The 27747-nt window shown below is 39.4% G+C and overlaps 1 protein-coding gene and 1 pseudogene across 7 annotated transcripts; both read right to left on the reverse strand.

The window, feature by feature from the left end:
- LOC146469849 (uncharacterized) lies at positions 1 to 27747 on the reverse strand. Of its 7 annotated transcripts, XM_085122699.1 has the most exons (14): positions 27597 to 27747; positions 25712 to 25773; positions 18805 to 18855; positions 15361 to 15927; positions 14557 to 14607; positions 11533 to 11631; positions 10105 to 10161; positions 8945 to 9043; positions 6124 to 6486; positions 3541 to 3924; positions 2779 to 3162; positions 2433 to 2480; positions 308 to 978; positions 1 to 146 (listed from the first exon to the last, which is right to left on the reverse strand). In XM_085122699.1, the coding sequence occupies exons 2-13, from the start codon at positions 25758 to 25760 to the stop codon at positions 923 to 925; spliced, it is 2208 nt and encodes a 735-aa protein (XP_084978825.1). In that variant the 5' UTR covers positions 25761 to 25773; positions 27597 to 27747; the 3' UTR covers positions 1 to 146; positions 308 to 922. The 7 variants fall into 7 exon arrangements, with proteins under 7 accessions (XP_084978825.1, XP_084978824.1, XP_084978826.1 ...); XM_085122698.1 differs by having other exon boundaries at positions 308 to 2480; positions 27597 to 27745; XM_085122700.1 differs by lacking the exon at positions 11533 to 11631 and having other exon boundaries at positions 308 to 2480; positions 27597 to 27745.
- LOC146469850 (uncharacterized) lies at positions 21389 to 23439 on the reverse strand (annotated as a pseudogene).

Genomic DNA, 27747 nt, shown 5'->3' on the forward strand with positions numbered 1-27747 from the left:
TTCGATTGTAAAAGAAAAAGTTTAATCAATCTATTTAATAGTATACACTTTTTTTAAACAAATTAAACAGCCCCATTTCCACTCTGATTACACTCTGTGCCTTGTCTCTCCAAAGTTGGGTGGTGTTTTCCGTCTGACTCCATTGACTGAAAAAAAAAGTGAGAACAATGCGTTCGGTTAAACACAAACACAATTGCAGTTGTTAACGATGAAGAAGTTTATCCCAGTATTCGACAAGAAAAAAAGGGGAGAGAAAGAAATTGAAAGAAGAAAGAAAAGGAGAGGTGATGATCGCTTGATAACTTACCTTAACATTAGATGAAAGTAGGCAGGGAATTGGGCTCCATCGTAACACAGTAAGCAAGAGTTATCGGTTTGATAATGGTTCGTCCTTCAATGTTTCGATCATAATAACTGAAAAGAGAAAAACAAGAAAACAGGAAAAGAATGAAGATCAGCCACATTAAGTTCAAAGCAATGTTAAGTACATCAAGGACTCCGTGATTGATACTCTAGGACACATCCCCTTTTATCCAACATTATTTATCAAGCAACCGGCTATTTTTTCATGTTGCTCAAAGTAGTGTACTCGAATCTTTTCTGAGATCGAATTTGCATCAGGTTTGGCACTCATGCAGAATTGGCTTAATCACGATTGCAAATTTCCGTCAGTTACCATAGCAACATAGACCAGGCATTAGTATCCCAAAATAGGATGGGATACCAGCTCGTCCCAGGATAGTGATTTCTATGGCATTTTTAGTCGGTTTCCCCAAAGAAAATAACACTGAACACAAAGTATAAAAATCGTTCATTGGACTGAACTATCAGCCTTTGAACATGGATCCGGCCGAACTCACGACCGATGGATCAAGAGTCGGAGACGTTTCCACCATCGGCACTGTATGCCAATCCAATAATGTCAAGTAATTAAAACAAAATATCTTTCTCTGAGACACACGAACATCGACGAGGGCCCTACAGATGAGGAAACAAAAAAAAAAGAGTGTCAGTATTATGAAGTTATTCTGGCAAAAAGAGAGGCATAGGTGATTTATAGGAATGCTACTGTCATCATGGTGTTCAAATGAAGGACCTAAAATGTTCAGGAGAAGAGTACGAGGACTGAAAAATATTGGTGAAAGGAGTGGCAAGAGAATTAATGTTATCATGGAGTTTCAGTGAAGGGTGTAGAATTTTAAGAAAAAGATAATACATGTATATACAGTGTGATTTGTAGTGAAGGACTAGCCATTAACAAGCAACACCAACGTGCAGACAACATTCGAAGAGGACGACGACAAACGCAATGGAAGTTAGAAGAATCAATAATATTATATATCTAGCTATTAAAAAACAGGCGTTGAAAAATGTATATATTAATAAAAAATAGTTTAATAAAACGGTTAGCTAGTTGTTTAGTAAATATTGAGTCAGATGATACCACCGCGCAAAAATATCGATCAAAAGAAAAAAAAAATGGCAATATTTAAGAACCAAATTTAAGTCTAAGGTTACGCCGGGCGCGGCGCGTAAACTTGAAAACAACACTTGCGGGTAACTCGTAAACCTTCGAATACAGAAAAGTATTTACAACTTGTTAATAAGTTTACAGGTCCCAAAATTTACAGTTTTTACAACGGCAAAAACTGAAATGTTGGACTTCATAGACTTAATATAATCGACAAGTAAGTTGACTTCAAAACTTTTTTGAAAGTTTGAATTCACAACTTCAGTAATCGACATTTTCGACAATCTGGATGAAAATATGCATTCAATGCATTCAAGGTCCATTGTGTCAAAAGACTTGATATGCACATTCTTTTAAAGACTTGGCTCCATGCTTTTATGGAAAATAAAAGCACCAATTCTACAAGCCACGTGTCGTCCTGAACTTCGTGATTGAAATCAAGCAATTGTAGCTTGGAATTCAACACTGCAAAGTTTGTATTCAACACTTTTACGGGCCTGTAAAAGCTTGAATTAAAACGGTATGAGCGAAATGTTACTTGAATTCAAGTGTCTTGTTCAGTTGAATTCAAGACTTGCGAGTTAAAGGATGAGTCCAGCATTTCTCCACATATTTTGCAGAAATCTTGACTCTACCTCATGGTTTTCATAACATTGAGAAAACTTATGCTTTGGATTAACCAAATGTGATAATTGAACATTTTTCCGTCTGCTATTAACCAAAACGCTGTATGCGTGTTAAGACTCATAGTTATCTCCTAAAAGCCGATGGATCCCTATAAAATTCAAAACCGCGACTGAATTAGAAGTAATAAATTTTAAAGACAAAACATCAATGCGATGACATCACAACATTTCTCCGACTAAAGCTCCACATTAGTTATGTTTTTCTTGAAAGCTTTACCGGTGCAGACGAAGACAAACAGATAAGAAATACACCCTTGAGATCGTTCGATACTCACATGTTGTAGGCTCTATTGTTGTTGCGGTAAGTGGGGTCGATGGCTCTTCTGCAGGAAAGAAAAGTCTTCTTTAATAAAAAAAAAGTTTTCAGGTATGCAGGTATGCTAGAGGTGATTTCATCGAAAATGAAGTTATAACGAAAAGATTTTATACTTTACACAGTTATGGTATAACAATGTCACAGTAGGGGGAGTGTAGCGTGTAAATACCTCCTCGTGGTTTATAGTAATAATAATAATAATAATAATAATAATAATAATAATAATAATAATACGTCTCCGCCCTGCGCAATTGCCGTGACATAATCAATGGCAAACTGTGATATTAGTTCATTTTTGCCCCTACCTGTTGTGGAAGCTGTTGTTGGTTCAGATCCATTGCCCGCACAGTAGCGTGAGTAACAAGCTAATGACTTTAGATTGTAAACGTAGAACCCACTGCAGTTACGGACAGTAATGTAAAGTGAACGCTGACAACAGCCTAGCCGATCTGTAAAACAAACTTTGCGCACAACAGTCCCATCAGCCACTGCGGGATGTCCCCCACTAAGCCAGCCGGGGTCTCGGGTACCACAATGATTCATCTGAACACAACTGTTCGCCATCTGAATTCCAGCCTTCCCGCCAAACCGGTACCAACCAGACAGCGCTGAATCGGTGCATGGGACGTCGTTGTTCTTGTATGTTCTTGCTCTGTTGGAGTCGTTAAGAAGTGTGTAGTTGAAACATTCTAAAGAGATTTCATGAAAAAGAGTATCGACAGCACCTCGCATTAAAACATGATTTGGCAATGTGGCAAACTTATCGTTATACTATTTTAAAGTGGATTTAAAATTAGTAATCATTCTGACGTCTGCTGAATTATAAGAACTTCCAAGAAGCAAACAAACAAACGAACCAAAAAGCAAGCAAAACAAAACAAAACGTCAAGAAAAGAAAGATAAAATAGTCGTGAAATCAAAGGCGACCTCAAAAAGTGATAAATAAGGATTTCAAACTTCACGAATCAGTACAATAAGCTTGTCAAGAATTCAGTAAACAATAATACCATGAGCGTCGCCCTGGAACCATGACAGTAAAAACCCAGGGTAATGGGCTCCTGACCTACCTGGTGCCTGTGGTAATGCATTGCCGCAGTAACGTAAGTAACAGGGAGTGCCATTTAGTTTGTAAACGTAAAAGGCTCCGCAGTTACGGACACTGATGTAACTTGAATAGAGGCAGCAGTCAGGATAAAAAAAAGAGGATGAGTGAAAACACACTTTGCGTTGTACAACGCCATCAGCTACAGTAGGGTGACTACCACTGAGCCAGCCGGGTGAGTCCGTACTACAGTGATACATTTCAGGACAAGACTCAGCCATTTGACTTCCAGCGTCTCCACTGAATCGATACCAGCCAGATATCTTTGAATCACAGAGGTAACCAATGCTTTTGTTCCTATATGTTACTGCTCTGTTGGACTCGTTAAGAAATCTGTACTTGGAACATTCTGGAAAAGATTTCAGAACAGCCTTAATCTAGGCTCCTCCATCACTGTGGATTTGGGGTGGAGTTATTCGTAGCATATTTCTTATAGTTGTAGCAGTTCCCTGTACAAAGGAGCTATTAGTTTGAACAATAGATAGATAGATAGATAGATAGATAGATAGATAGATAGATAGATAGATAGATAGATAGATAGATAGATAGATAGATAGATAGATAGATAGATAGACACGTGCATCGCTTTGCGAACGGAGTTGAATGAAAAATCGAAAGCGAAGTAAATCGGACACAGCCAGACATCTCAAATTCAAGAAACGTTCAAGTGTACGAATTACCACCTTTCTGAGACAAACATTCGAGTAATATATCAAACACGAGACACAGTGTTTCATCACATATCAAACACCGAGAAGAGAGTTGAAAATACGACGCGTAGCGGAGTATTTTTGACGAACTTCGAGGTTTTTGTTATTGTGATGAAACACTGTGATGAGTGTTTGATATAAATTCTCAAACAAACTGATTTTGAAAGAGAAATTAAGGATGCAAAAACAAGGAGTTTTTCATCAGATTTCCAAACACGTCACGGTGCATGATTTCCTTTGTCTTTGGCTTTTGAATTATTAATGATTTTGAGAAGTGTTTTTGAAGTTCCAGCTCATTGAGAAGCGTAATAGTTGTGCACATTTGAGCAAATGTTCTGCTGTATGGTGCCGAGCGAAGGAGGAGATCAAGGACGGCTTTTTTTTTTGTTATGCCGAACTGAATTCCTCGCAGACGTTTTAAAGACATTTAAGGCAAGGCCAAGTGTACGAGGTACACTCACTGAGACAAGCATTCAGTGCAAGTTTCTAAACTTCAAGCTTATCGAGAAGTGTAATAGCTGTGCACATTTGTGCAAATGTTTTGCTGGGTGGTGCCGAGCGACGCAAACCAACATTATGGCTGCCGCTCTTACGGAATTCATTGATCAGTGAACTTTTGTAGCTGAAATCCTCGCAAAAGCGAAGAAACATAAAGGCGATAAATTTCTTCGATCGGTTTTGCGAAAACCTCGCACCGCCAGAATTTGCAAGCCATCCTGAAAGTTTTGAAGGTAACCGGTTGTTATTTTTGTTGTTGTTATTATGTGATCTTAATCGTAAAATCGTACAATTTTTCTGATTTTAAAGAAAGCTTCAGAGATACGTACAATTAAATAGCGTTATTCCGAACTTTGCAGCTTTTATTGTTGTTATATTGAGATGGCATTGTCTGGTATTTCTTTTTTTCTCCAGTTTTCCGAAGAAACTTTCGCTTCCTGCCGAAAAAAAAATAGCTTAGCGACACCCGGGGTAATCGTTTTCCATATAAGGTCAAACAACAGGATATGAGCTGATAACCGGGATTTAGTGAACCAATCAGGGCTGAGTTGCTCGAAGCATGGTTAGCGCTAGCCATTGGTTAAGAGGTATTAAAACCTATAGGTTGTCATGGTATTTAACCCGGATTAGCGCTAACCATGCTTCGAGCAACTAGGCCCAGAACGCTAGAAATGCATTATCCGAGACTGAGAATTTAATAATTTGAAATTAATTCATAGTCGGCATTTTTTGTACAGGGAAAAAATTATTAGAAGCTCACTCTGCCTGAATAAATATAGAACAAGAGACTTGACTTGATTTGGATAAAGAGGTTAGTGAGTGGAAACGATTGTTTGGTTTTATCAAGAAAGTCTACAAGGTAATTTGGCCACCGTAAAGAGATTCGAGTATTCACATTTCGAGCGTTAGCCCGGCTTCGTCAGAGCGAATTCAGTCTGCTTAACTTATTATTATAACGCTCGATACGTCAGCACGGCGATGGGCAAATTACCTCGTTAACTTTGTTGATAAAACCAAACATTCTTGATTTGATATAAATATTAAATAATCATTTGCTGGCATCCACATTTTGAAACATCTCAGATACTTTAGATCTGAACTGAAATTTTAATTTTTCCCGTTACTCGTTTCTTTAGTTTTTGACCGTTTATTTTTTCTCGTTAGTCGTTACGCCATTGCTCGTTTTACTCGCCAAAAACGGAATAAAAAATTAATTTATTTAACTCTGAAGATGCATTCTCTCCAATACTATTACCTGATGGTCATAATAAACATTTTATAAAATGTATTCTTTGCAGTTAGTAGGATGTATTAATTGCAAGCAAATACCATTAACTTACCAGTTGAAATACTGTAGGTAGAGTTAATTTGAGTGTAAGTTGCCAGGAAACGAGTTTTTCCGCTGCTAACACCATTGACAAGCATCACCTTTAGGGTCTCAAAATAGGAGTAAACTGTCACACTGGCAAGGAGTTGACCACACATTCTTTTACTTGGTGCACCATCTGCGAAGAAGCCACTTTGAAAGCCCAAGTAATTACAGCTGCAGTCCTTGCACCATTGACTATACATGTATTCAATTACCAACTTGATTCGTTTTCCTTTACTTGCAATGATCTGCCAACTGCATGACCGGTTAGATGAGTCGACAAAGCCTCTAATGCGTCCTGACGTCTCCTTCAGAATTCTTCCTTTTGGACACCCTGTGAAACAAAGCAATTAATAGCTTGGAAAAAATTTCGGACTCGAAGAGTACTGACGAACCCAAGATGTTATGATACAGATATCGAATATTCCCTCTACGGACAACTACAAATACCCCACGATGGGATCAGCCTAAATAGCCAAAATCTCCACGATATAGCCAAAGAGAGGGTACAAATGCCCTACCCATGGGACAAGACTAAATTTATTTTCCTTGCAAGCAAACTAAATATAACAATAAAAAGCAAGAAAATAAATTATTGAAACTAACATCATCAAGCATCAAGAACAGAACTATAACAACACATTTTAATTCTGATCTGAATATCACTATGACTATAAAGCTGTTAGGAAAGATAAATTAGTATTCATATCATCATCATCATCATCATCATCATCATGCGTAATATAGTAGGGGCGTGTCCAACCTATGGACATAAGGCACAATTGGGAAGAAGTTATTCTATTGACTATACACTGCGCAATATGAGTAGTTTGTTCCAGTAGCCAGAGTGGTAGCATATTTTTCGAGCCCAGTCTGCATGTTTCCTCACTGGAGATTGCGGCCCTTGTTTATCCGCGCCGGATGGCCGATGAGACATACAAAAATGTCGTTATTACAACTTGCCATCTGCAACGTGGTGTTCGTAAACCAGAGTAGGGTCCCTAAAACTCCATTTCTTTTCTAACTACAAGATGGCGGATACTTAACGTGTCAGGCTGGTTACTAAGAAAATAACACTCCGGTTAGCCTTCATAGCTCTCCAGTTAGCCTAAATAGCACTCCGGTTAGCCCGAATAGCTCTACACCCGGCGCAGTTAATCGATAACAATCGGTATCCATCTACCAATCGATAAATTGATAAAATTCGGTTAATCTGATTTGATTAATATCGATTGTATCGATTATTCGGTTGAAAACGATGACACACCCGTTCCGTTTATCGATTTATCTCGATTTTTTTCCGATTTCATCGATTTTTATTGGGAGATTTTTTGTACTAGTGACATCAGCTCATTATTGAAATTTGTTCAAGAAATGACAATATCACTGGCTAAGTGCTCACGTGCGCGTGTGGAAAAATGCAGGGTTGTTTCAGCGACGTAACAGGCATTACAGCCCGCACATGTAAAGTTATACACCACACGCGAACGGAGCCCGTCAGACCCTGTCCCTGACGAGTTCCGTTCGCAACCCTCCTTCAGCAACCCTCCTTGAACCAGCAATTACACCATGTAAATCTGAAATCATCCTTATAACTCTTACATTGTCACGTTTCACGTTCATTTTGTTATTAACGTTACCATAATTAACATTTTTGTCTACTTATTATAAATTCAACTTCTATCGCTTTGTACTTTAACTAACTGAGGATGACAGAAGTTTTAATTTGTCGCTTTCCTTATAATATTAGCTTGTCTGCTTATCAAGACCCTATATATTGTTAAATTGAAGGATGTGGTTTAATAATGTATAGTCATTTTTGGTGTTGCGGACCAATCGGTATTACGGACGCTTCGTTAACACGGCAGAAGTTTAAAGTCCTGGCAAGCAAGAATTCCTAAAAATAATCCCTGCTATTACAAGCGTTCTCTATCACGGACAGCAAATCCAATCTCGACTGTAGTGGAGTGCCCTTAAACTAGCTTGGGTGCCTAAAAGCTTACATTTTTACCCCCTCTCGCACTATTAGTGTCATGGCACCACGATACTATAACATAACATAACATAACATAGCATAACATAACGTAACGTAACGTAACCTAACGTAACGTAACGTAACCTAACGTAACGTAATGTAACATGACATTACATAGCATAAAACATAACATAAGATAACATGACATAACATAACACATTTTTTTTTATTAATTAAAGATGAGGGAAATAAAATTATAAAACAACATCTTGAAAAGGAAAACTAGAGGTTAGCCCTATATGTGCAAGCGTAAAAGTTGACTAATGTTCAAGTTTCCATACGCCGCTTGTTGTTCCTTACCAAGTTTCAAGTTCCTTGACAAGTTTTAACACAAACTGCAAGGCTGATTGTACGTGAAAAAGTTCACTTTGCCAGACAACAACCCGACAGAAACCGACAAAACAGGGCTGCAACCGTGGACAGCTGTTTCGTTCTTATTTGAACTCGTCAGCACGGTGTAGCAGTTCTATGATGAAACCAGCAACAGAGCCAGCTCAAATAAAATGCAACAAAACCCATGCTCTATTAAGTTTAGTACTTTGAACCCGCCCGCCTCCCGAATCACGCGCTGCCACATTACGTTCCTCAAGAAGAAAGCAGGCGAAGCATCGAAATCCGGCCTCGCAAAGTCAAAATGTAGATGGATAAAGCCATCTTAACATTGAAACGCATGGAGAAAACCATGCTTAAAAGGCACAGCATATCGGATCTGTAAAGACCTACGGACCCAAAAAATAAAGTAGACGTGAAAACTTACCTGGGTTAACAGGAGTAAAGGTGGGGGGTGTGGAGGTCGAAGATTGCCATAGGCTTGGGGTTGGGGTTGGGGGTGGGGTTGGGGTTGGGCTTGTTGGTGCTGAAAAATAACAGAAAAATTAATGAATAAAATAATAAACAAACTAACCAAAGAGATATATGAATACATCTATATGAAACATATAAAGAAATGATGATTCAGCTACATTGTAGCCAGGGTCGTACTCTCTTTTACTGTCTTTCTTCAGTTGGTTTTGGAAGAGGGAAGGTGGATATTGTTGGTCACATCAGGTCACATTGGAAGTACGAGTTAAGCCTTGCTTCATTGCACTTTGTAGCAAACCATTTTCAAAAGGCACATTTACTAAATGTTTTCATTGAGGAAAGCTACTGACATTACAAACCGTAGCCAGAATATAAATAGCGCGTTGCGATAAGATTTGTAATCGATGCTCGTGAATTTTTAAATGTTCCGCTGTTTACATTTATAAATGAAATAAAGAGGAAAAATTGATTAAGAAGAATACCTCGTGCTTCACACGGATGCTTTAATCCTTACGTTTTCACCTCTGATTTGGAGACAGAAACTGTTTGTATATTGATTATTTTTCAATATTAAACGTTTGTCAGGTCTGTATCTGTCGGTCATTACGTTATCATAACTCAATTTCCGGTATAATTTCAAGTATAGTAACGCAATATAAAACGCTATCTTTCTGAGTAAAACTATTCAATTAGTTCAATCGCGTAGGGAGGATAGGTTTAAAATTCGGCGAGGCGTACAATGGGAATAAAAAACGCCACTAGTGCTAAACAACACTAACGTGTTCCTCGTAAACGCCCATAGGCGTCTTGTTGTAAAACGTTCGTTCAAGAAACTACTTTTTAAAGAGTCACTCGGCATGCAAATTTTTTTACTTTGAAAGAGCTAGATAGAAATATTTGAAGGCGTACTCTCATTTAGGCACAAACGTTTAGTAGAACACGTGTACAAAGACAACAACAACATAAAATCTTTATTTAGACACGGTGTTTCCTTCAGGATTATAAAATATTTAATTGATGGTGTTGGGTGTCGTCTTGGTCTTAGTATTGCTATCAGTATGTGTGGTTTCAATTGAGCTTCCATACAGTCGACATAAGTAGTCAAATTCTACTTACAACATGCCGTTGGAACCGGTGTACTCAGCTGAGGCTGTTCAATACTTGCCGTGACGACTGCAAAAAAGGATTTAAAGCACATCTCAACCTCAGCTCTTTTTATCAGTTCATTTACAATGTTTAATACTGACTTTGCTACATTGAGGATTAACGGGGCGTTATATAAATGGCCGGAAGGCAATCTACAAATTAACCGCGGTATACCTTCTCTCTACAACATATGTATAAACTCCAGAGCAATGTTGAAAATTTTGTTACAACTTTCATTGAAGTGCTACTGCGACGAAAGTTTTTTTAACGAGATTTTTGGTCTTCAAGGTAACATTTAGACCTGCATAAAAAATAGACCTCTGACCAACCTGAAAACAGCATACCCTTAAAAAGGAGCCCGAAAGTACGTGACATGCGTCCGCTATTACCCAAACAGAAAGTATTTGAACCGACAAATTTTGTGCAGCGGCCTCCCTCTATTAACGTCATCTTATTATCTTGGCGGCGACAAAAACCGAGAAAAAGTAATCGAAATGCTCATGTTCTTCCTCTACTTCTACCGAATATGGCTTAGTCTGATTTGGGCTCTAACGCGAGTGGTAGTTTTTAAAGACAATAGTGGACTGTAGTGGAGTGCCCTTAAACTAGCTTGGGTGCCTAAAAGCTTACATTTTTACCCCCTCTCGCACTATTAGTGTCATGGCACCACGATACTATAACATAACATAACGTTACGTAACGTAACGTAACCTAACGTAACGTAACCTAACGTAACGTAATGTAACATGACATTACATAGCATAAAACATAACATAAGATAACATGACATAACATCACACATCTTTTTTATTAATTAAAGATGAGGGAAATAAAATTATAAAACAACATCTTGAAAAGGAAAACTAGAGGTTAGCCCTATATTTGCAAGCGTAAAAGTTGACTAATGTTCAAGTTTCCATACGCTGCTTGTTGTTCCTTACCAAGTTTCAAGTTCCTTGACAAGTTTAAACAATAACTGCAAGGCTGATTGTACGTGAAAAAGTTCACTTTGCCAGACAACAACCCGACAGAAACCGACAAAACAGGGCTGCAACCGTGGACAGCTGTTTCGTTCTTATTTGAACTCGTCAGCACGGTGTAGCAGTTCTATGATGAAACCAGCAACAGAGCCAGCTCAAATAAAATGCAACAAAACCCATGCTCTATTAAGTTTAGTACTTTGAACCCGCCCGCCTCCCGAATCACGCGCTGCCACATCACGTGCCTCAAGAAGAAAGCAGGCGAAGCATCGAAATCCGGTCTCGCAAAGTCAAAATGTTGATGGATAAAGCCATCTTAACATTGAAACGCATGGAGAAAACCATGCTTAAAAGGCACAGCATATCGGATCTGTAAAGACCTACGGCCCCAAAAAATAAAGTAGACGTGAAAACTTACCTGGGCTAACAGGAGTAAAGGTGGGGGGTGTGGGGGTCGAAGATTGCCATAGGCTTGGGGTTGGGGTTGGGGGTGGGGTTGGAGTTGGGCTTGTTGGTGCTGAAAAATAACAGAAAAATTAATGATTAAAATAATAAACAAACTAACCAAAGAGATATATTGATACATCTATATGAAACATATAAAGAAATGATGATTCAGCTACATTGTAGCCAGGGTCGAACTCTTTTTTACTGTCTTTCTTCAGTTGGTTTTGGAAGAGGGAAGGTTGATATTGTTAGTCACATCAAGTCACATTGGAAGTACGAGTTAAGCCTTGTTTCATTGCACTTTGTAGCAAACCATTTTCAAAAGGCACATTTACTAAATGTTTTCATTGAGGAAAGCTACTGACATTACAAACCGTAGCCAGAATATAAATAGCGCGTTGCGATAAGATTTGTAATCGATGCTCGTGAATTTTTAAATGTTCCGCTGTTTACATTTATAAATGAAATGAAGAGGAAAAATTGATTAAGAAGAATACCTCGTGCTTCACACGGATGCTTTAATCCTTACGTTTTCACCTCTGATTTGGAGACAGAAACTGTTTGTATATTGATTATTTTTCAATATTAAACGTTTGTCAGGTCTGTATCTGTCGGTCATTACGTTATCATAACTCAATTTCCGGTATAATTTCAAGTATCGTAACGCAATATAAAACGCTATCTTTCTGAGTAAAACTATTCAATTAGTTCAATCGCGTAGGGAGGATAGGTTTAAAATTCGGCGAGGCGTACAATGGGAATAAAAAACGCCACTAGTGCTAAACAACACTAACGTGTCCCTCGTAGACGCCCATAGGCGTCTTGTTGTAAAACGTTCGTTCAAGAAACTACTTTTTAAAGAGTCACTCGGCATGCAAATTTTTTTACTTTGAAAGAGCTAGATACAAATATTTGAAGGCGTACTCTCATTTAGGCACAAACGTTTAGTAGAACACGTGTACAAAGACAACAACAACAACAACAAACTACCACTTCCTAATAAGAACTGAGTTCGATTCTCTACAGGCACTAGCCTGGGGGGGGGGGGGGGGGCAGCCTTGGTAAGGTAAGGTAAGGTAAGGGGTAAGGTAAGGTAAGGTAAGGTAAGGTAAAGTAAGGTAAAATCTTTATTTAGACACGGTGTTTCCTTCAGGATTATAAAATATTTAATTGATGGTGTTGGGTTTCGTTTTGGTCTTAGTATTGCTATCACTCAAGCAGTTTAAGGCCTGGGTTAAGGGCTTTTAAGAGGAAAAAATGTTTTATTCTAGATAACTTTAACAAATTCAATGGCACTGAACTGAAATTTGGCAGATAAAAAGATCTTATCATTCTGAAAATTTCTAAGCATAATAAGTAGTGCTATAGATCACGTGACATGTCAAGTGATCGTTTTTGTGAAAAAAGCAAAGATTTGACAGGTAGGCCAGGTAAAGAAAAATTCATAGCTTTATACCGTCAATAAACCACAGAAATTTCTACGATGTTCAAAACTGACATGTAAATTTCAAAACTCTGTTCAAATTTAAAAAAAATACCGGTCGCGCGTGACGTGAATTGGCTGTAAGTGTTTAGTCTTAGTCTCCGTATTGGTGTTACTATTAGTGTGGTTTCAATTGAGCGTCCGTACAGTCAACATGCATAGTCTAATTCTACATACAAGATGCCGTTGGAAATGGTGGCCTGGGAGCCAGTAGAGTGGTTGCCAATACTCCAAAAAATGATTTTAAAAAGCAGCTCTCAACCTTTGCTTCCTATCAGTTCATTTCAAGTTGTTTTTACAAAGTTTAATACTGAGTTTGCCCCGATAAGGATTCGTTGGGCGTTAAATATAAATAACTGGAAGGCAATCCATAACTAAACCGCGGCATAAACTGAATAAACCTTCTTCCCACACCTTATGTGTAAACTCCAAAATAATCTTACCATTCCCTTTACAACTTTCGTTAATGGTGCTGAATTTTTAAATTAAATTAATTACAGATATCGAGTGTCCTTACCATGCCATTTTTCCGATGGTGTCCTTTACGACAACTACTTGAATCCTACACTTTGTTGTTTCCCCTTGCAAATTAGGGATATTGTTTTCTAAACATCAATGGGATTGCAAAGTTTAAACAAGAAAGGGAAGAGGAAGCGGATTCTGGTAGTTGTAGTGGAAAAACGTTGTCGAGAAAATCGCCTATTAATATACATTATTCCAAAATGCTACCATTTTAATGTTGTTGTGTTGGTATTCAAAGTAGCCCCTCTTTACCTCGTTCTTAAGCTCAAAAATGAAAAGAATATTTTACCTTGAACGAGGCAAGAAGGGCTGATTTGAATGTTAACAATTTTTTTTTAAATGGAAGCCATTTTGGAACTATAGGTTTATTGCTCAGCCAAATCCAAGTGCGACCATCCCACCAGGGATGAAGCAGGGTGACGGAGCAGACATGAGAGTACTTGCCTCCTGGCACTAGGGGGGGGGGGGGGGGGGAGGGGAGGGGGGTGAATACGGGTATGTAAACCCGCCGATCCGCGATAATTAATGGCTGAATCCGTCGATCCGCTCAAAAAATCAACTAAATCCGAATCCGCAAATTGTTTGCCGCGTTAAATGATACGCGAGATACAAAACGACTTCAGTTGTTGGAATTGCCCTGTATGATATTGTGTTTTAGCGTTGAGGATGACTATCAAAGAAATATTCATGGAACTAACGTCTGTATCGAAACAAAATATTGCAGATACGAGAAAAAAAGAGCAAACTTGAACTTCCTAACAACCAAAATCCAAAATCCAGGCCCAAAACTGGATAAAACCGCGATCCGCTGTGATCATAGGATCCGCAGATCCGTTAAAATTTCGCTCTGAATCCAGAATCCGAACTAAAATATTTACTAAATCCGCCGATCCGTAGACCTATATTCACCCCCCTCCACTAGGCTTATAAGTGTGGCCGGTTTCCAATTGAACGTCCGTCAGTCGACATGCATAGTCTAATTCTACTTACAAGATGGCAATAGAACCGTTGTCGCTTGAGCCTGTGGACTATTTGTAATGGCTGCAAAAAAGATTGAAAGCATCTCTCAACCATTGTAAGTTATTTTTTAAATATTTAACGCTGACTTTACTCCACTAAGGATTAGTGGGGCGTAATTAAACAAAGAATAGAAAACAATTTATAACTAAACCACGTTATAAACTAGAAATAAATAGTGTTCACTAGAGCTGCCCCCAGTTTTGAATAGTTGTTTTTGCCGATTTGTATTGAATATAAATATTGTGTATAGGATGATTGTAAATTTACGTTTTAAGAGCGCCTGTCTGTAAAAATCAGACAAATTCTAAATTTCGCGGCAAGGGTGTAAAATTCGATTTCTTAGTTTCGTATTTTAATATAAGATAGGCTAGGATATAACTAAAATCATTGTATAGTTTTTTTTCTGTGAAATATTTTCGACATTTATCTCATCGAGTCTTCCAAATCATTTCACTTATCTACGTTCCATTAGCTTTCGAATGACGTATTTATCTCACAGATTCATTCAAATAAACCAGAGTAAAACATTCTATTATGCTCTATTAAGTTTAGTACTTTGAACCCGCCCGCCTCCCGAATCACGCGCTGCCACATCACGTGCCTCAAGAAGAAAGCAGGCGAAGCATCGAAATCCGGTCTCGCAAAGTCAAAATGTAGATGGATAAAGCCATCTTAACATTGAAACGCATGGAGAAAACCATGCTTAAAAGGCACAGCATATCGGATCTGTAAAGACCTACGGCCCCAAAAAATAAAGTAGACGTGAAAACTTACCTGGGCTAACAGGAGTAAAGGTGGGGGGTGTGGAGGTCGAAGATTGCCATAGGCCTGAGGTTGGGGTTGGGGGTGGGGGTGGGGTTGGGCTTGGGCTTGGGCTTGGGGTTGGGCTTGGGCTTGGGCTTGGGGTTGGGGTTGGGGTTGGGCTTGGGGTTGGGGTTGGGCTTGGGCTTGGGCTTGGGCTTGGGCTTGGGCTTGGGCTTGGGCTTGGGGCTGGGGTTGGGGTTGGGGTTGGGGTTGGGGTTGGGGTTGGGGTTGGGCTTGGGCTTGGGCTTGGGCTTGGGCTTGGGGTTGGGGTTGGGGTTGGGGTTGGGCTTGGGGTTGGGGTTAGGGTTGGGGTTGGGCTTGGGGTTGGCGTTGGGCTTGGGCTTGGGCTTGGGCTTGGGCTTGGGCTTGGGCTTGGGCTTGGGGTTGGGCTTGGGGTTGGGGTTGGGGTTGGGGTTGGGCTTGGGGTTGGGCTTGGGGTTGGGGTTGGGGTTGGGCTTGAGCTTGGGGTTGGGGTTGGCGTTGAGCTTGGGCTTGGGCTTGGGCTTGGGCTTTGGGTTGGGGTTGGGCTTGTTGGTGCTGAAAAATAACAGAAAAATTAATGAATAAAATAATAAACAAACTAACCAAATAGATATAGGAATACATCTATATGAAACATAAAAAGAAATGATGATTCAGCTACATTGTAGCCAGGGTCGTACTCTCTTTTACTGTCTTTCTTCAGTTGGTTTTGGAAGAGGGAAGGTTGATATTGTTGGTCACATCAGGTCACATTGGAAGTACGAGTTAAGCCTTGCTTCATTGCACTTTGTAGCAAACCATTTTCAAAAGGCACATTTACTAAATGTTTTCATTGAGGAAAGCTACTGACATTACAAACCGTAGCCAGAATATAAATAGCGCGTTGCGATAAGATTTGTAATCGATGCTCGTGAATTTTTAAATGTTCCGCTGTTTACATTTATAAATAAAATAAAGAGGAAAATTGATTAAGAAGAATACCTCGTGCTTCACACGGATGCTTTAATCCTTACGTTTTCACCTCTGATTTGGAGACAGAAACTGTTTGTATATTGATTATTTTTCAATATTAAACGTTTGTCAGGTCTGTATCTGTCGGTCATTACGTTATCATAACTCAATTTCCGGTATAATTTCAAGTATAGTAACGCAATATAAAACGCTATCTTTCTGAGTAAAACTATTCAATTAGTTCAATCGCGTAGGGAGGATAGGTTTAAAATTCGGCGAGGCGTACAATGGGAATAAAAAACGCCACTAGTGCTAAACAACACTAACGTGTTCCTCGTAAACGCCCATAGGCGTCTTGTTGTAAAACGTTCGTTCAAGAAACTACTTTTTAAAGAGTCACTCGGCATGCAAATTTTTTTACTTTGAAAGAGCTAGATACAAATATTTGAAGGCGTACTCTCATTTAGGCACAAACGTTTAGTAGAACACGTGTACAAAGACAACAACAACAACAACAAACTACCACTTCCTAATAAGAACTGAGTTCGATTCTCCACAGGCACTAGCCTGGGGGGGGGGGGGGGGGCAGCCTTGGTAAGGTAAGGTAAGGTAAGGTAAGGTAAGGTAAAGTAAGGTAAAATCTTTATTTAGACACGGTGTTTCCTTCAGGATTATAAAATATTTAATTGATGGTGTTGGGTTTCGTCTTGGTCTTAGTATTGCTATCATTCAAGCAGTTTAAGGCCTGGGTTAAGGGCTTTTAGGAGGAAAAAATGTTTTATTCTAGATAACTTTAACAAATTCAATGGCACTGAACTGAAATTTGGCAGATAAAAAGATCTTATCATTCTGAAAATTTCTAAGCATAATATGTAGTGCTATAGATCACGTGACATGTCAAGTGATCGTTTTTGTGAAAAAAGCAAAGATTTGACAGGTAGGCCAGGTAAAGAAAAATTCATAGCTTTATACCGTCAATAAACCACAGAAATTTCTACGATGTTCAAAACTGACATGTAAATTTCAAAACTCTGTTCAAATTTAAAAAAAATACCGGTCGCGCGTGACGTGAATTGGCTGTAAGTGTTTAGTCTTAGTCTCCGTATTGGTGTTACTATTAGTGTGGTTTCAATTGAGCGTCCGTACAGTCAACATGCATAGTCTAATTCTACATACAAGATGCCGTTGGAAATGGTGGCCTGGGAGCCAGTAGAGTGGTTGCCAATACTCCAAAAAATGATTTTAAAAAGCAGCTCTCAACCTTTGCTTCCTATCAGTTCATTTCAAGTTGTTTTTACAAAGTTTAATACTGAGTTTGCCCCGATAAGGATTCGTTGGGCGTTAAATATAAATAACTGGAAGGCAATCCATAACTAAACCGCGGCATAAACTGAATAAACCTTCTTCCCACACCTTATGTGTAAACTCCAAAATAATCTTACCATTCCCTTTACAACTTTCGTTAATGGTGCTGAATTTTTAAATTAAATTAATTACAGATATCGAGTGTCCTTACCATGCCATTTTTCCGATGGTGTCCTTTACGACAACTACTTGAATCCTACACTTTGTTGTTTCCCCTTGCAAATTAGGGATATTGTTTTCTAAACATCAATGGGATTGCAAAGTTTAAACAAGAAAGGGAAGAGGAAGCGGATTCTGGTAGTTGTAGTGGAAAAACGTTGTCGAGAAAATCGCCTATTAATATACATTATTCCAAAATGCTACCATTTTAATGTTGTTGTGTTGGTATTCAAAGTAGCTTTCTTTACCTCGTTCTTAAGCTCAAAAATGAAAAGAATATTTTACCTTGAACGAGGCAAGAAGGGCTGATTTGAATGTTAACAATTTTTTTTTAAATGGAAGCCATTTTGGAACTATAGGTTTATTGCTCAGCCAAATCCAAGTGCGACCATCCCACCAGGGGGTCACGGAGCATAGATGAGAGTACTTGCCTCCTGGCACTAGGGGGGGGGGGGGGGGGAGGGGGGTGAATACGGGTATGTAAACCCGCCGATCCGCTATAATTAATGGCTGAATCCGTCGATCCGCTCAAAAAATCAACTAAATCCGAATCCGCAAATTGTTTGCCGCGTTAGATGATACGCGAGATACAAAGCGACTTCAGTTGTTGGAATTGCCCTGTATGATATTGTGTTTTAGCGTTGAGGACGACTATCAAAGAAATATTCATGGAACCAACGTCTGTATCGAAACAAAATATTGCAGATACGAGAAAAAAAGAGCGATCCGCTGTGATCATAGGATCCCCAGATCCGTTAAAATTTCGCTCTGAATCCAGAATCCGAACTAAAATATTTACTAAATCCGCCGCTCCGTAGACCTATATTCACCCCCCTCCACTAGGCTTGGTTTTAAATGTTTGACCTTGTTTTTGTCTTGGAATTGCTATTAGTATAAGTGTGGCCGGTTTCCAATTGAACGTCCGTCAGTCGACATGCATAGTCTAATTCTACTTACAAGATGGCAATAGAACCGTTGTCGCTTGAGCCTGTGGACTATTTGTCATGGCTGCAAAAAAGATTGAAAGCATCTCTCAACCATTGTAAGTTATTTTTAAAATGTTTAACGCTGACTTAACTCCAATAAGGATTAGTGGGGCGTAATTTAAACAATGAATGGAAAACAATTTATAACTAAACCACGGTATAAACTAGAAATAAATAGTATTCACTAGAGCCGCCCCCAGTTTTGAATAGTTGTTTTTGCCAATTTGTATTGAATATAAATATTGTGTATAGGATGGTTGTAAATTTACGTTTTAAGAGCGCCTGTCTGTAAAAATCAGACAAATTCTAAATTTCGCGGCAAGGGTGGAAAATTCGATTTCTTTCGTCTTTTAATATTAGATAGGCTAGGATATAACTAAAATCACTGTATAGTTTTTTTTTCTGTGAAATATCTTTTTATCCTTTTATCCTTTGTCATTTGAGGCGCTAAATTATTTTACGGGTTTGAGAGCCTCGCATGCAAAAACAAATCACGGAGGGTGTAAACTGCAGGTTACAGGTTGCAGGTTGCAGGTTGCAGGTTGCGGGTTGCGGGTTGCAGCTTGCAGCTTGCAGCTTGTAGGTTACGGGTTGCAGGTTGCAGGTTGTAGGTTACAGGTTGCAGGTTACGGGTTGCAGGTTCAGGTTACAGGTTGCAGGTTACGGGTTGCAGGTTGCAGGTTACAGGTTACAGGTTGCAGGTTACGGGTTGCAGGTTGCAGGTTGCAGGTTGCAGGTTAGAGGTCGCAGGTTACGGCTTGCAGGTTGCAGGTTGTAGGTTAAAATTAAAAAAATATAGAAAAATGAAAATGTCGATAAATGTCGAAAATATTGCCGTGTTTCATTGTTTATTTAGGCGCAGCTTCCTTGTTTTGCTATTTCGGTGTTAAAAAAAAATTTGACTAAATTTCAGGTCAAATCATTTGCGGATAATGGGATTGGTCCTTTAATCCCCCGGAGATGCCACCGACAGACTGTTACATAAGCCAAAGGTCGGCTGACTCTCACGCTAAAATTACATTAATTGAGATTTTATTTACCTTTCCTTTCCTGAAAAGGAATGCCGTCTCGATTTATATTCTCACTTTCAGGATTGGATTGAAAACGAAGATTACGGAGTGCGGAGTGTGGAAAATATGGAGTATGGAATATGCAGAGTGTGGAAAATGCATTAACTTCTAGTTGACAGATTTATTAATTTCAAGGCATTTTAACGCATTTATACAACATAAAAAAATGCTTCGAAATGTTTTACTCTTGATAATTTGAACGAAACGGAAGAACAAAACTAAAACGTTTCTAGTCTGAATAGTTTACACGTCCTATTAAAGGGTTAAATTTCCCTGAGGGTTCCTAAACTTTCTTTGTAACTCTCAACTATAACGGCAACGAAACGGTAGTAGAGACCTTAAACAACGAGAACGGAGAGAAAATGCTAGTTTTCATGTCTGTCACTTTACAACAGGACACAAACACCTGTCTAAGAAACGCTTCCGGTTTTCGACCGTGACCGGGATGTTAACGATCTAATGAAATCCAGTTATTTTGTAGCACTGCTAAGTAAATCTAAATTGCTGTGTTAATGTTGTCGATGTCGATACCAGTATAACTGAAAACATTAAAGGACAATGAGAAGGGATCAAGCAACTGGAGCTTTAGTGTATAACCGAGACTATACGAACACTACGACCCAAGCTTCGCGCAAATTCAGCGAAAAAAAAACCCATGTTCAACAGGCAAGCTTTCATTGAATCCGTAGTTTACAGAGCTTTGGTGTCAACCAAATTTAAATTGATAAGACCAAAATGACGTTTGTTAAAAAAGCTGCGATAGCATTCAAATTTGATGAAGACCAAGAAAGGATGAAGTTCCGTCCTCTTGAGATCACTAGGCAGATTTAGTTCCTTTAATATTTATGTGATCATACTACGCACGTTGTAGTTTTTACAGTTGAGACTTAACATGTCACCATTTACATTTGCAGAATGAACCTTTATGTGATCATACTCCGTATTTTCCATACTCCTTATTTTCCACACTCCGCATATTCCATACTCCATATTTTCCACACTCCGCACTCCCCGATTCTCCATTTCCATCCAATCCTGAAAGTGAGAATATAAATCGAGGCGGCATTCCTTTTCAGGAAAGGAAAGGTAAATAAAATATCAATCAATGTAATATTTAGCGTGAGAGTCAGTCGACCTTTTTGGCTTTTGTAACAGTTTGTCGGTGGCATCTCCGGGGGTTTTAAAGACTAATCCGCAAATGATTTGACCTGATATTTAGCCTATTTTTTTTTTTTTTCAACACCGAAATAGCAAAACCAGGAAGCTGCCCCTAAATAAACGATGAAACACGGCAATATTTTCGACATTTATCTCATTGAGTCTTCCAAATCATTTCACTTATCTACGTTAGCTTTCGAATGACGTATTTATCTAACAGATTCATTCAAATAAACCAGAGTAAAACATTCTATTATGCGAGTTTTATTTTTATTTAGTTTTATGTATAATATTTTATACATAAAGTAAGGGTGCGAAATAGAATAAATTAAATTAAGACTAAAAGTAACTGTCTGGTTTTCATTCAGAAGGTGTTATAAAATGAGAGTTACGTCCGTTAGCCAAATAGTTTCGCGCGAATGGAGTCTGACTGGGCGTGTAGACTCGGTTTCTTCTTGCGGATCCAAAGCATTTCAAAGATTAAGAAATCAAGCGTTCCCTGACATTTCTTTAGGATGGTGAAGTTGCTTGTCAGGTCGCCAATTGTGTCAACTTGGTGATTATTCTTTAGGTGTTTCCCGATGGCGGAGAACCGATGTTCATCAATGCGTTGGTAAAGGTGACGGCTGGTAGAGCCGACGTAATCTGCATCACACAGATCACATACAAAGTGATTCACAACACACTGTTGATTGCTCAAGGGTGGCTTAGGCTCCTGCACTTTAAGATCGTCACCAAATTTACGGCTCCTGAAAACTGGCTGAAGAATGTGGTCAATTTTGTTGCTTAAGTCAGAAAGATGTTTCTTTACTATGTCAGCTGACCTCTGGTCTTTGAATGGTAAGACTATTCGATGGATGTTTTTAGTTTGAGGCGTCGGTAGCGTGTCTCGTAACGTCACAGAAGTAACGAAGTGGGCGATGGTAGAGTTGATAAGAGAATCAGGGTACTTGAGTTTATAGAACATCAGTTTGAACCGTTCATATTCTGTTGTGATTAGATCCCAGGTCGACGACAAGCGAAAAGCACGGTTTAACATTGTCTGACCAGGGACCATTTGTTGCGGTTATCGACACGACTCTGATCGTGAAGGAGAAGACCGGTGTTTGTTGGTCTCCGGTAAACACTGGTTACTAGCTTACAGCCTTTCTTACATATTTCAATGCTGACAAAAGGCAGCTTACCACTAGTCACGATCTCCATGGTGAAAGAAATGGAAAGATGACAGTTGTTCAAAGTCACCAGGAAGGCTTCAGCTGTCGGTATATCTTTGACTGCAGCTAGTGTGTCATCCACATAGCGTTTGTAGAAATCTGGCAATTTGTTCCCGTTTTGTATTTTTTCTTCGGTAGAAAAAAGAAAAGTATTAGCCATGAGGGGGCCCAAGGGAGAGCCCATCCCCACTCCGTCAGTTTGCTCGTAGAGCTTACCATTGAATTGAAAAAGCTGGTCCTTTGTTGCTACTGACAGCAGCTCAATCAAATCAGGCTTGCTGATGTTCAGATTGTGTGTTTTGTTGAACCTGTTGTCAATAAAAGCTTTATCAGCAAGGATCTCGATAGTTTTTCTTGTAGCGGGACGTTCGTAAATAGAGAAGAGACATCATAGGATACTAGGATGTCAGTCTCATTAATGCTCAAATCACGAATCTCGTCAGCGAAGGAAAATGTGTCAGATATAGTGTAGCTATTGGTTGACAGAGGTTTAAGTTTATTGTCGAGATATCTGGCGAGAACGTAGTTATTCCTCGCGAAGCGAGGTTAATAAATTTGTCGGGCCGAAGGCCGCGCTCGGGAGCTAAGCCGTGCGAATTCGAGCCGAACATATATTTATATATATGTTTATATATTTCCGTGAAGGTGTCCGTGCTGTTGCCTGGCAACAGTGCGCAAACAAAGTATGAATGACGTCAGACTGTCTGGCGTCGTCTGAAAAAAATTTGTATACATCGGAAAAAAATATGCGTGCATGATCAAATTTCAACTGCAACGTTCATCAATATTCACTGGATACAGAACTATCTCTCCAGAATATTTTCCCTTTCTTTTAGGAATCTTTTTTGTGAAAGATTGCATTGAAGAAATTACACGTTTGTGGCCGCGGTAAAATAATTTTCCGTGGGAAATAAATTCATCGAACACGATAGCGCTGCACGCCCGTTGTACATTACGTCGCGTCAGAAATAGATTTTCAACCGCAAACTAGCCTGTGGAACTACGAAAAGACCATGCTCATAAAAAAATCCTATGCCCCTTTTAATCTCCTCATTTGATGCTACAGTACGAGTAAAAAGGGTTTTCCACCCAGCTCCAGCTTCGCGAGGTTTTGCGAGTCACGTATTTCTAGTAGGTACTTGTGGCTGATAGAATGGGCCTCATTGCTAGCTTCTTTTTATGTGTCTTTGGGAGACCATAAAGATGGGCGAGTCATGATCCTTTCGGGCAAATTGAGTCGGCAATCTGCTTCGGGAGAATTTTCCTAACGACGGATTCAAGGTGCTTCTCTTTCATCAGTAAAGGGTGGTAGTGTTTCAGTGGTCGTCCTCGTGTCTACCGCGAGCTATTGAACAACTAAAACGAAGAGATGACATCGTAATCACAAAACCTGATAAAGGGACAGGAGTGGTTGTTATGGATAAGGCAGAATATGTTCGCCTTTTGAGTGAAGCATCCATAAATGACACAGCTAAATTTGTCACCGTTAGCTCGGAAAGACCCTGAGACACGAGGACGACCACTGAAACACTACCTCTGTCGACCAATAGCTACACTATATCTGACCTTTTTCCTTCGCTGACGAGATTCGTGATTTGAGCATTAATGAGACTGACATCCTAGTATCCTATGATGTCTCTTCTCTATTTACGAACGTCCCGCTACAAGAAACTATCGAGATCCTTGCTGATAAAGCTTTTATTGACAACTGGTTCAACAAAACACACAATCTGAACATCAGCAAGCCTGATTTGATTGAGCTGCTGTCAGTAGCAACAAAGGACCAGCTTTTTCAATTCAATGGTAAGCTCTACGAGCAAACTGACGGAGTGGGATGGGCTCTCCCTTGGTCCCCCTCATGGCTAATACTTTTCTTTGTTCATTCGAAGAAAAACTACAAAACGAGAACAAATTGCCAGATTTCTACAAACGCTATGTGGATGACACACTAGCTGCAGTCAAAGATATACCGACAGCTGAAGCCTTTCTGGTGACTTTGAACAACTGTCATCCTTCCATTTCTTTCACCATGGAGATCGTGACTAATGGTAAGCTGCCTTTTGTCGACATTGAAATATGTAAGAAAGGCTGTAAGCTAGTAACCAGTGTTTACCGGAGACCAACAAACACCGGTCTTCTCCTTCACCATCAGAGTCGTGTCGATAACCGCTACAAAAGGTCCCTAGTCAAGACAATGTTAAACCGTGCTTTTCGCTTGTCGTCGACCTGGGATCTATTCACAACAGAATGTGAACGGTTCAAACTGATGTTCTATAAACTCAAGTACCCTGATTCTCTTATCAACTCTACCATCGCCCACTTTGTTACTTCTTCGTTACCTCTGATAATGGTGCCAGGATGACACCGAAACGTCGTTCCGTTTTCTCGCTTATTCTTATAGTCAACTGTATCTCTAAATTTAATCTTATTTTAACTTTTTACCTGCAACCTGCAACCTGCAGTTTACACCCTCCGACAAAATCATTCTACCGCATTTAAAACACTCAAATCACTTTTTACAACCTCTAAATATCTGTTGGAATGATTTTGGGAAATACTGCGTTGTTCTGTGTATACGAAATAATTTAATTTCGAAGGCATACAATTCACTGTAGTAAAACTACCTCGTGAATAAAATTAATTTTCACCCTGTGCGAAACCTTCAAATCGATTAACTGCTTCTGGTGGTTGAATGTTTGAAGGATGGTCTATAGATTCCTGTAAAAATTTCTTTGGGCAAAGTCGGTAAAAAATGCAAATATTTGAGCCTTCGCGGTAAACTTTGAACTTGCGGGTCAGATATAAATTTTAGTCCGTGCACATGTCTTAACCCATATTACATTTAGGTTAAAATAAGCCCATAGAAAATCATTTCGAAATGTTCTAACCTTAAATATGCTGTAAAAGACAGGTCCAAATGCCATTTTAGCACAATTCTCTGGTCGCTCGTCTCCGCAAACGGTCATGTAACGTATTCACTGGTCGTTGCCATGGGTATGTATATGTTCAGTAATAAAGCATTTTCGCATTTTCAAAATCCTCCACCCCCCCCCCCCCCACCCCTCCAAGTAGAATGTCCATGACATTGCATTGCGTGACGAAAGAACGGCTGCCTGCAATGCACCGACATTTTTTGTCATTCTAGCAGCGATCAGATGTAATATTTTCGTGCACTGTAAACCAAGCAATACTTCACAAATGACTACGTCGTCGAAGAAGATGCAGTATTGATGAAGCGTGCCGAAAGTTGATCAAAGATTTAACGTAACATAACAGTTTGCGCGGTGTACGAGATCGGACGTTACAAAGAGCTCAAACTTATGCGACGAGCGACCGTTTGCGTGATTATTTGTTTCTTTCAGCAAATTAAATATATGTTTCTATGTTCAAAATAAAAAAAACCCGGAAAATTCTACACAGTAAAACAAATACTTACAGAAAATCACAACAAGCCAAGTCAGAATGACCAATCTTCTTCTCTCCATTTGTAGAAGCCGCCTAATAAAAACAAAAGAAAACTCTTTACTCGGAAGCAGCCCATGACAAAGCCTACGCAACACGAAATATAATTTGAGAAACGTCCAGGAAAAAATTGCTCTGCCCAAGCCGCATACCAATTATCCAAAACGAAGTTTTGGTTATAACAAGGTCTGTTTGTGGCATAATCTGCCCCAATAATTAAAGAATGCCAGCTCTGTTGGGCACTTTAAACCACAGGCGGCCCAAGCGCGAAATAAGTGGAATAAATGACACGTACGCGAACGTGACTCTTGCCTTCGAGCGGTGTTGTGTTACAAAGATTCGATTTACAAAGATTTTACGGTTTTCGCTGAAAACGCTTCAAAAAGGCCTCAAACGCAGGGAAACAACAAAGAGTACAACACGGATACAAGGTAAGGCAGTTTTATTCACAGAACATTAAATTTTAGGTATTTAAATCAAACCCGTAAAATTTCCGTACAAACCTTTGTAAATCGAATCTTTGTAACACAACACCGCTCGAAGGCAAGAGTCACGTTCGCGTCGTGTCATTTATTCCTCTTATTTCGCGCTTGAGCCGCCTGTGTTTAAACCGGCGAAACATTAGGCAGGCACATTACAAAAAAACACAGTAGAACTGCGATCCTGTTACAGATGCCAAAACAAATAAAATGGAAAAAGATAAACATTGTTCCTTATTTAAGAAGCTTTATAAAGGCAATGGTAATCTACACTTAACTCGAAAATTGGGTGAATTTTGCGCGGCTCAAACCCAATTTAGCGTAGTAAATAACAACGAAAATAGTTATAATAGGAAGAACTTTGTCGATAAATGGATCCCTTCACTGTCAATCCGCAATCCGCCGATTGCGTGCGGAGAGCGACGTTCAGACAAAGCACGCACGCATGTGTTTTACCGGCTCTGTAGAGTCACGGACTGGAAAAATGAATATTTTGAAGCAGCGTTATCCAGACTTCTGAGGAGCATCCTTACTCTCCGAGAAGAGATCAGAAGTAGGCATCATGCTGTCAGATTTTTCTGCTGAAAATTTTACAAGAAGGCAGAAAGGTTGCGCGAGAAAGGAAAATTCCGTGGCGTGACCTCTTTCACTGGAGGTTAGATCAAATTTTGCAATTAGATACAATACACAGGAATACACCAAATTTAAACGTTTGACGAGTTGAATTTAAGCGCAAAAAGAATACGCTCTACCTAATGAAATGCAACAAAAGTGGCAGATGGAACTGCTACCAAAACTGAAATGGTTTTCCTTGTTCGTGCGTTCACGAGAGGATTACATTCCAAAAGATTACCGAAGATTACTCAGCTTCCATGAACGGAGTACGAATGACAAGCAACACGAACACGTAAACAGGACATATAATAAACAGGCTGTAATCAGGGACAAGCGACTAAACGACGAGGAAATCTACTGACACTGCGTATTTCTATCTGAATATCTATCTGTCTCTATTTGCCCTGCATATCTACTTGCCTTACACCAGTCACCAGCGTTCCGGACATGATCCCTTGTTTACGCGAGGCAATGACAAGACCTCTGAGCAATGGTCATCTTTAACATTAATACTCAAAACTATTACGCATATCTTGACTGTATTCAAAAACTCAGCTTAAATTGTCGAATAAAGGAAAGTGATAGCTCTGTTAATTGTTCCCGTTAGCCAGAAGACAGCAGTACGGTAACCATGCAGGATCTCATACATTCGATTGTTGTCTTTTGACAAACATGATTTTTTTCTCTTTAGCATGTACCCGCATCGTTCGCGAAAAGTATGGTGAGCTAATTTCTTGATGTTAAGATAAAGTAGTAATTTCTTACCTGTAAATGTTAAGACTTCAATCTTTGATGTGTTCCCTGCGCCGCTGCGTGAGTATCGAAACCAAATGATGTGCCTTGGCATATCAAATGTCTTTGTGTTCCTTGCATGCCAATGATATATAATACACCTTTCACGTCAGCATCGTATTGG

This window comes from Pavona decussata, unplaced genomic scaffold, assembly GCF_977016875.1.
Source record: "Pavona decussata unplaced genomic scaffold, jaPavDecu1.1 SCAFFOLD_115, whole genome shotgun sequence".
NCBI lineage: Eukaryota > Metazoa > Cnidaria > Anthozoa > Scleractinia > Agariciidae > Pavona > Pavona decussata.